The 10,437-nt window shown below is 32.2% G+C and overlaps 1 protein-coding gene and 1 long non-coding RNA gene across 2 annotated transcripts; both read right to left on the bottom strand.

The window, feature by feature from the left end:
- Positions 1-393: 393 nt before the first annotated feature.
- On the bottom strand, positions 394-4,220 carry LOC145564944 (uncharacterized). Its single transcript, XM_081625090.1, has 4 exons — positions 4,198-4,220; positions 1,775-2,054; positions 1,683-1,690; positions 394-1,576 (listed from the first exon to the last, which is right to left on the bottom strand). Exons 1-4 carry the CDS (start codon positions 4,218-4,220, stop codon positions 394-396), a joined length of 1,494 nt encoding a protein of 497 aa, XP_081481216.1.
- Positions 4,221-6,560: 2,340 nt separating this feature from the next.
- LOC145563715 (uncharacterized) lies at positions 6,561-8,748 on the bottom strand. The gene is made up of 4 exons (XR_014094584.1): positions 8,570-8,748; positions 8,033-8,149; positions 6,818-6,949; positions 6,561-6,710 (listed from the first exon to the last, which is right to left on the bottom strand). It is a non-coding gene; the product is annotated as an uncharacterized LOC145563715 (long non-coding RNA).
- Between the last annotated feature and the right edge of the window lie 1,689 nt (positions 8,749-10,437).

Below are 10,437 nucleotides of genomic sequence, written 5' to 3'. Positions count from 1 at the left end.
TACTTCATATACTTATGTAATGATTAACTGTGGTATTGCGGTGTTGCTATATGTTGCTATTGGGTATTGTGTTGCTATTGTGGTTAGTTTGATCATATAACTTGGCATGCTCTTTTCATAACACTTTGAACGTATAAATACACATATCATACATTCGTACGAATTATTTTCTGTTATGATGTTTACAAAAGTAGGTTTTGATTATGCCTTTACAAAAAGAGTTTGCATAGCACCTTAACTAAAATAGGGTAGTACATTGAAAAGCTAAGTAATTACAAAAAGAGTTTTACTAACTAAACAGATTTTTCAATATGTGCTTCCAAAAAATAAACATGTTTTCCAAATATTTTTTCCTTCAACTCCCAAAATATTGATTTTACCCCGAAGTGCTAATCAGGGCATATTGTCTTCAATGTTGCCTTGCTGAGCAGCAACATTAACCTCAATATGTCCCTCATTAAGGAACGCAGATGCTTGTCCCAATAGATCACATGGCACTTCCAATTGCACTGGCAACAATCCCAACCTTTCAAGCCTCTTCTTTCCTTTATGCGGGTTTTTGTACTTATTTCCGCCATTCACTTGTAGAACTTCAAGCATACAGTATTGCATGTGCAGCCATGTGTAGTTGAGTGATCTAGCATCAAACTCATTGTATGCATATGTAACTGCTTTAATCAAATCATCAATACTTCTAGGAAATTCCTTGTACTGTATGGATTGAATAGCTCTAAAAAATCCCAAATCTAAAATATTTAAGTCAGGGCTTTGAGCTGGCTGGTTAACAAGTCTAATGTTGAAACCATCTTTTGTAGCAGCTTCTATGAACTCTTTGTCAGTTGGACTGATATGAGGACGTGCATTATCTTGTTGTATCCAAATGTCTTTGCATGCTCCTATTGGCCATTTTTCTCTGATAGCAGGAAGCATTTCATTGATCAACATTGATCTGATGACATCTTTAGTGACAGATTGTATTGCCTTCATTTCAATTGTTCCCTTTGCTCTGTTTTTTGAACTTCTCTGTGCTGCCACACCTTCAACAAAAGGAAAAATCCCTATCTTACCATCCCAAATCTCCTCCCCTTGTTGAGTAATGTGTGTTCTAGCTACACCAGATCCAAACATCACTTTTTCTATTAAATTTTTGCTTTGTGTTGCCCTGTAAGGATCGTCCTCCCAAGGAAAAAGGTAAAACCGTTGCGTCTTGGCACTCATAAAAAACCATTTTTCGTCTATGTGAACCATGTTGTACATTGCACTAAACTTTGGTAGTTCATTCACACAACCTGGTATGACACTTTGCATAATGTATTGAACTCTTGTAATCTTGTGGTGAGGTTTCAATAATGGTTTAATGCTGTTAGAATGTGCTCTAAGTAAACCAGCCCTTAACAACCTATAAACCGTAGAAAAACCCAGCCCTAATGCCTCAGCTAACGACCTTATAGTTGTTCTTTTTTCAATAGGGACAGCACCTAAAACTTCAGGATCAAAACCCAGCCTTTTCCTACCTCTTTGTATCTTTTTACTGCTCACATCGATTACTTGTTCTTTACTTAAATGGTTTTTCGCCCTACACCAAATTCTGTGGATTGTTGTTTTGTGTACCTTATATTCTACTGCTAATTTTTTAATGACACCATCTTGGACAGTTTTCCTCCCATCCCAAACTCTCTTACCTTTTCGACTAAGAATCAATTTTTGAGCTATGTGTTGTCTATCTTTATCAGTCAATTCAAAGGTTTTGACTCCATTTTATTTCTGTTATTACTTCATTTTGTTCCATAACTACTACAAATGGATTTGTTTCGTGATCTACTTCAATATCAATATCATCACTATCAGATTCGGAAGAAAATGGTACCTCACAATCTAGCATCCATTCTTCAAAGGCTTCAGACTGATCCATCTGGTACAACTCCTCAAGCTCATAAAAATCATCCACAATCTTCTTAGGTGCAGTGTGTGATGTGGTTGTATTATCTGGAATTGCAGGTGAAGTGTGTGCAGTGAAGTGAAGACAACTAGATGATGATAAGTGCCTGTGTGTGCTGTGAAGTGGAAAAATGAAGAAGAAGAAATGTACTTTTGACTATTGTAGGTTGAATAAGAATTTATTGAAGTGGAGTTATGAGAGAATGTTCTCTGTAAATTTTTTGGTCCCTTTTATAGTACTCCACCTTTAAATTAAAATTTGTAAAGATATTGAAAATTTCAAATATTTGGTGGGAGTTTAAAATTTTAAGATGTGAAAATTTGGTGGGGCAAAAAGTTTAAAACTTTCCTCCAAATTTAAGCCACGGTAAAAAGTGGCAGACCCCACATGGGTCTTCTTTTTAACTTTGCTTATTACTTCTTAATCACATGTGCAACTTGCATAGATTTTTTTCTCTCTCTTCACTTTACTTCTTTCTTAAAATTTGTGCCCAAACCCCTTGTTGCAATAAAAACAGAACAGAGGAAGTATATCTTTATGATTCCGTGATTTTTATGCTTGATTATTTCTACGTTAGCTTATATATTATTGTACATGCTTGATTTAGGATTATCATTGCAACCTTTTTACAGTAAAGCATTATTGGATGATGGTAGACATATATATTGTTCTAAGTTTTTGATGTCTCGTTTATTTTAACAGGGTGTTCTGCTTTGCGCGCGTTGCTAGTTAGAATTTTAGGGTGTAATTATTGTCTTGAGGAGCGGTAATGTGGGGTTTTTTTTTTTAAATATGTAATGAGTTTGAAAAGAAATTTATGTTCAGGTACTTGTTACACATGCGTCTAAAGTAGTATTGAGCATGATTATTGTTTTAAAAAATTGATAATAATGTTTTTGATAAGGGAAAAAAATGAAGTGTATTCTATTGATTTTCCCGATTATCATGCCCCTCTCCTAAGCTAATTGCCCGATTATCTAAAGTGATTTCTTAAGTGGTCTCTTGATTTTCTTATGTGATCTTCTTTTCTTAACTGATATTTCTTTTTGAGTGATCTTTCTTCTTTATTGAAAACTTTCTTAAGTGGTATCTCTCTCAATGTCGCTCTAGCATTTAGTAACTCATTTTCCTAAGCTAATTTCTTTTTGGGTTTTTTACTTTTACCACAAAAAAAAAAATCACGAAATTGTTTTTACTACCAAAAATTTTAAAAGTTTTATTTTACCACCAAAAAAATTTCAAAAAATTGTTTTTACCACCTACCGTCAAGAAAACCGTTAAATTTAATGGTTTTAAAAAAATTCTTCGATTTTCGTGAGCAAAACATGTTGTTCATAGGTTTAGGGGGGCATTTTGGCTCTTCGGGTCCAATTTGAGGTTAGAATTGACAAAAAAAAATGATCAAAAATGCCTCGTTTTGCGTATTTCACGCAAATTGAGGTATTTTTAAACACGCAAAAGAAAGCATTTTCGATCATTTTTTGTCAATTCTGACCTCAAATTGGACTCAAAGGACCAAAATGCCCTCTAAAGACCACGTGTTTGGCACGAAAATCGAAGAATTTTAAAAATTCCGTTAGGTTTTGACGGCAGGAGGTAAAAAATAAAAATTTTAATTCTTTTTTTGGTGGTAAAATAAAAATTTTAAAATTTTTGGTAGTAAAAACAATTTTTGATTTTTTTTCGTGGTAAAAGTCAAAAAATCCTTTCTTTTTTAAGTGGTCTTTCTTAAGTTGTTTCTCCTTTTTTATGTTAAGTAGCCTTTCTTAAGTGGTCTTTATCAATGATCTTTCGTAAATGGCTTCTGTCTCTCTAGTCTATTAATAGGTCGCTTCCTAAGCTATAAGTGGTTCTCTCTTAGTGCTCTCTCTCTCTCTCTCTCTCTCTCTCATTTTAGAAAGCCTTTTACTAAGCTAATTGTGTTTTCCTAAGCTAATTGCCATAAATTTTAAGTGATCTTTCTTAAGTGACCCCTCTCTCACTCTTTCACTTCTAAGCTAATTGCCTTGATTTTTGTATGTGATCTTTCTTAATTGGTTTCTCATCCCTTCAAAGCCAATTGACCCTATATAACTAATATATATTAAATTCGATTACTACATTAGTTGAGTTTGCCGCGTAATAGTCTCTCGATACTATTCATAAGGATAGCTGCCAAAATTACCCTTCACATTTGCCTTAGCTTTTCTTATCTACAGTGGCTGCCCTATTTTTCCCTTCACTTACTTTGCATGTTCAGCGGCACGTGTTACTCTTGCCTCTTGGATTCTCTTCCACTCATTTTCTACTTTCTCTCTCTTGATATCCTTCTCTCATTACAATCTCTTAATACCCTTTATTGAAACTTTCTCTCATTCCATCAAAATCATATGTTGCGCACGTGCTTATTAGTGTTGTAGTTTAGTCGTTTTTAAGTCGGTCATCAATTATATAGGAACTATGGTGTTAGGATATTAAACTTTAGTCATTGCAAAATATGTATTTATGGAAAGGTAGTGATGGATATAAATAAATGAATGTGGTTTAATACATTGTGCAAAAATAAAAGTTTTGTATTATGAAGGATATTTATAATGAGGTTTATGTAAATAATTATGATGGTTGAATATTCAATTTGTTAGTTGTCTATGATGTTGCACATGTGCTAATTAGTGGTGTAGCTTTGTTTCTTTTTACTCAGTTATTAATCATATAGGGATTATATAGGCAGGTTTTAAAATTATAATTTTTTGCAAATATTGATCTATGGAAAAAGAGTAATAGAAAATCATAAATGATTGTGGTTTTAATACATTGTGTCGAGATACAAGTTTTGTATAACGAAGGATATTTATACTGAAGTTTGTATAAATAATTATGATGATTCAATATTCAATGGTGTTAATTAATTATGTTCTTGCGGTCTTGAGTGATCTCATATTCAATAGTGTCATTTAATTATTGTAAGAATTTTGCAGCAGTAACACATTATATTTGTTAGTAATTTTCATGGCACAATATTTAGTACATGAACATCTTAGTATAAAGATTAAGCGATCTCTCTATCACTCTCTCCCTATCCTAATAAGATAATTGCCTAAATTTTCCTTCTCAAGCTAACTTTCCTAGTTATTCTTTTCTTAAGTGGTCTCTTGATTTTCTTAAGTGATGATCTTTCTTTTCTCAAGTGATATTTCTTCTTAAGTGATCTTTCTTCTTAAGTAATCTTTCTTTTCTTAAATGAGTGATCTTTATTCTTGGGTGGTCTTTCTTCTTAATTGATTTTTCTTAGGTGGTCTTATTCTCTCTAGCATTTAATTAGTAACTCTTTTACCTAAGCTAATTTCTCATAATTTATTAAGTGATCTTTGTTAAGTAGTCTCTTTTTTTTTTTTAGTGATATTTCTTAAGTGGTCCTTCAAATGATATCTCACACAAGTGATTGTTTCTTAAGAAATTAGCTAAAGTGGTCCATTATTTCATTAGTAAGCTTCTTCCTAAGCTAATTGTTCTAATTCTTAAGTGTTCCTTCTCCCCCCCCCCCCCCCCCTCATTTTAGTAATTAAGCATTTTCCTAATCTAAGCTAATAATTGTGTTTTCCCGAGCTAATTGCCCTGATTTTCTTAAGTGATCTTTATTAAGTGATTTCCTTCTTTCTCCTCTAACCTAATTGCCTTAATTTTTTTAATGTGATCGTTCTTAATTGGTCTTTCTTCTCTCCAAAGCCAATTGACCCTATTTTCAAAAGTTATTTTTCTAAAGGGACCCCTTTTTTCTCTCTCGCATTTTTATAAGCCTTTTTCCTAAACTACTTGCGTTTTCCTAAACTAATAGCGTTTTCCTAAATTTCTTAGGTGATATTTCCTAAGTGGTCTCTCTCACTCATTGTTTCTTTCTCGCCCAACCCTAAGATAATTGTTCAGATTTTCTTTTCTAAACTAATTGCCCTAATTTTATTTAGGAGTAATCTTTTTTTTTCTTGAGTGATTTTTTTTCTTAAGTGATCTTTTTTAAGTTCTCTCTCTTTCTAGCATTTTAATAACTCTTTTCCTAAACTAATTTATCTAATTTTCTTAAGTGCATTTAAGTTAGTCTTTCCTAACCTAATTATGTTTTCCTATTCTATTTACCCTGATTTTGTAAATTATCTTTCTTTAATGTTCTCTCTCTCTAATATTACACACGCATAACGTATGTACCATCCAATATAGGAGCATAATAACCACATCATATATCATACTAACCAACATAAATATTCAATGTATTCATTACAAATGACATTAATAGGATAATGTAATAAATATTATTGTTTAATAATAAAAACAATTTACTCTAGAAATTGATTAAAATAATACGAAGAATATATAAAAATTAATATAGACTATTAACAACATTTGAGAAGTGATCCCAGTCACCGTATACTTACAGAGAATGGAAGATTCTCGTTGCCTCTGTGTGAAAGTCACTCAAGTAAGTTTACTTAAATAATGTTATACATACATCTTATATGTTTACATCAGCTTAAATTTTAATTGATACTTCTTCAAAAATATAAAAAAAAAAAATGTTATTGATACAAACAATCCTAACAATCAATGGAACTTCACTCAAGCAAAAAAAACAGTAAGTGATTTTGACGAATTTGACCATTTCAAGCTAGTTCTATATGCCTTTTTTTTTTTTTTTTTTTTTTTTTGGCATCCTCAAATAGATGATTAGTATAGCATTCTAGCAAGGTGCTACAATACCAGAAGGTGCAGAATATATTCCTCCAGATCTTCATGGTTATAGCTGCAGAATGGCAGCAAATTCACAGCAATCAGCATCCATAAACTGATGTGCTTTCACAAGATTCAATATTACTATTAAAAAAAAAATGAAAGTCTGAAATATATTACCATTGAGAGTTGAGAAATCTATTGAAAACACGAACCGCATTATGTGGAACACCACGGATTGTGATGGATCTGCGTTGATTTTTTGCCTTTAGATTCCTTCACCAGCTGTCTGATCACTGGAGATGTCATGCCCTGTCAATATACAACTATCATCAGCAAAGGCTACTAAAAAGTATTCTTCTTGAAAGACATCATAAAATTCATCCTAATAAGTTGTTTTCCCATCAAGATAAACTAAATTTATAGCAATTCAAGGACACTTGGAAATGTTGGACCATGCAAAGACAATAACATTAATCAAAACACGTGTTCTTTCAACGATATTTATATGCTGAAAGATCAAAGTTTACAAGCCAACACTGACAAGCTAAATTGAGAATTGTCTAATTTCATTCAAAAAAGTGCAAAAAGTCAAATGGGTTTTACCAAAATGCTAGCATGAGCATAAATCCGGCCACCATCAATTATATGAATGACAACATCAAGTCGTTACGCTTCATCGAAAAGGCGGTCATACAACTCATTATGGCAGTGATCACAGAGCTTTGGTCTTTGTAAGATGACATGCCCTTGGACTTAATCAAAATCCTCTTAGGTTCTGCATAGGGCAATGGAGGTGCTAGTGGAGGATTCACACTTACTGAATTGTCTATCACATCTCCATTTTACACATTTTATAAATTTTAACTACTGCTAATAGTGAAAAAGTACTCAATTTAAGTAAATCATCAATTTGTCAATCGAAATTCATAACTCTTCATGTTCTACTCACACCTTATATTGACTATAATATAAGGCTCTAATCAAATACAGTGCCTAAAATCAGTCTCTAAATATAGCCTATCACAATTTTTTGTTTTCACCTTCCCTAAAACCCACCCAACAAATATGTATATAATAAAATTAAATAAAATACCATTTGGGTTTTATGAGATAATGACAAATGCAAGCATAATAGAACTAACAATTACTATCATATAAGATCACACTACCATAATAATATCAAATCATTTCACGGACATAGATACCCAGATGAATCAAAAGGGCAAAAAATCCTCAATAGTTCCATTTTACAATCAAATTTGAGAAAATTAATTAAGAAAAGTAACCAGAAAAACATAGCACAAAAAGGATTCGTGGTTTTCTACGAAAATTAAAGCTATATCCTAGATTGTCCAAAGATATTGGTGATTATAAAAAGGATAAACATCTTACCTCAAGAAGCTGGTTTAATGGAGGAGGTTAAGCTCATAACACGCTGCAAGCCTTCAATGGAGAGCTTAGATAAATAGAAACTGGATCAATGGAAAATTCAGATAGCGTGCTTCAAGCCTTCAATGGAGTAGAGAGAGATTAATCCCAAATTACAAAAAGACAATGCCTTATCTTACATTTTCGAGTACATTAGGGTTTATAGGATAACTATTACGAATTTAAGAAAATTGAATATATAAACACAATTAATAAACAATAAACCCTAGAAATAGCCCAAATCAATCAATAGTTCAATTATTCACATTGGAAGAACCCTAAATTGAGTATATTGTAAAATTAAAATTGAAAATTAATACGAAATTTTGATTTTAATGGGGACGAAATTAGGGATTGAAATGGGGTAAACTTGCAAACAAATTGAAATATTTACTCACCTAAAATCGTCAATATCCCAAATCCCAACTAAGTAAAACCAGAAAAGCAGAAAAATCAAAAGAATTTTAAAACCCTAGAAATAGTTAATTTCAAAGACAATACCCTTGAGAAGATTCTGAGGCTTGAGAGCCCTTAAGAAGCTGAAAGAGAAAGCTCTGAACCTGAGTCGGAGGAAGAGGCAGAGGACGTTGGTAGGCTCCATTGCGATGAGGAGAGTGAAGGTGAGAGATACTGTCATACTGAGAAAGTGAGAAGTGGGGAGGAGAGAGAAAGAGTGTGCAAAAACCCATGTGCACATATAAAATATTTGGAGGGCAAATCAAGGAACACACTATAGATTAAGGAAATGCAAGCACAAATAATAGGGGGTAATATAGTTAGTGCATTGTTCATAAGGAGTAAATTATCAATGGTACATTCGAGCTTTTGACTTTTCTCAATGGTACCATTACTATTTTTTTATTATCAACGGTACATCCGAGGTTTCGACTTCTTAACTAGTGTGATTAGGCTATTAATGAAACGTTAATAACATTCTAATTATACAAATTTAGGTCATTAAATGCATAAAATGTCTAAAATACCTCCTTTTTTTTTTAATATTTCCCACCAACTTTTATGGGGTCGTTAGGGAAAGTTCTAAACAACCTAATTAAGCCATCATCATTTCTAATAGGCCAATGTTTCTTTTTATAGGCATAATTAAAGGTTGGGTTCACAATATCTACTGGAGGATCCAAACTATGTAATCGATCTTCAAATTCAATACACAAATCCATTATGTTACACATATCAACATCTACTTCAATGTCAACATCATGACCCTTATACTGAAATCTCAACACTTTTTTATCATCACTCATTCTGCAAAATCACAAAAAAAAAAAAAAAAAAAAAAACCTATAATCTTTCAACATGCACCAAAATTCAAACAAAAGTAGCAACATTCAGTTAATTAAAACACCTAACACATCCACAATACCTCCCGCAGCAGTCAAGCATTGTAATTCCAACAAAATACTCATCACTTATACCAAAATATAACCAAATTGCATAATCCATACCACAATTCAACCAATTCGCATAATTATACCAAAATTAAACAAAAATCACATGATCCTACCTAAAATTCAACCAAATCTCATAATTCATGCACATAGTTGAATATAATTTGCATAATCATGAAATTCACATAATTTCGCAAATATGTAAAACAATTACTCAACATATTCACTCGAAACATGAAAAACATACAACCTTTTTGCTTTTATTTAATAGTGGAAGTGATACATACCTGATGATCCACACTTATCCCCTTTTCTTTGCTTGTAATTGAAAGATTTCTTGCCAAAACACCCTAACTATCTTCTTCTTTAATTCAACGCAAGAGAGATGATTGAAACAGAGGTAAATGCAGAAGATGGGAAGTCCAATCAACATAAATACCAAAGGAAGGGATTAATTATGGCAGGAGGATATATGAGGTGTTTTTAAAAAAGGGGGTATTTTAGACATTTTATGCATTTAATGACCTAAATATGTATAATTAGAATGTTATTAACGTTTCATTAACAGCCTAATCACACTAGTTAAGAAGTCGGAACCTCGGGTGTACCGTTGATACTAAAAAATATAGTAATGGTACCATTGAGAAAAGTCAAAAGCTCGGGTGTACCATTGATAATTTCACGTCATTTTTTTAGTGTCTTGGTGCTTTTATAGGTTAAGGATTTTACTCTGATAACCGTATGGTATTGGAGTTGGTCGAATTATGATGTTCAATTCTTATGTGCATTGAATTGTGCTTTTTTTATTCCATAAGTAGTAATGAGACGACACTAAAAATATTACTTTCATATGAAGACTGATATCATTATTTGTTTAATAGTGTTTGAAGTTAAATTTAATTGTTAGTGGTAATGGTTGCCTTTAAGATCAATAAAACGTTGAATATATGGACTATTGAAATA

The sequence above is a fragment of the Chenopodium album genome, chromosome 10 (assembly GCF_948465745.1).
Source record: "Chenopodium album chromosome 10, dcCheAlbu1.1, whole genome shotgun sequence".
Classification (NCBI taxonomy): Eukaryota; Viridiplantae; Streptophyta; class Magnoliopsida; order Caryophyllales; family Amaranthaceae; genus Chenopodium; species Chenopodium album.
Note: the sequence above shows the minus strand (reverse complement) of the source record. Positions and strands in the feature narration are given on the sequence as shown.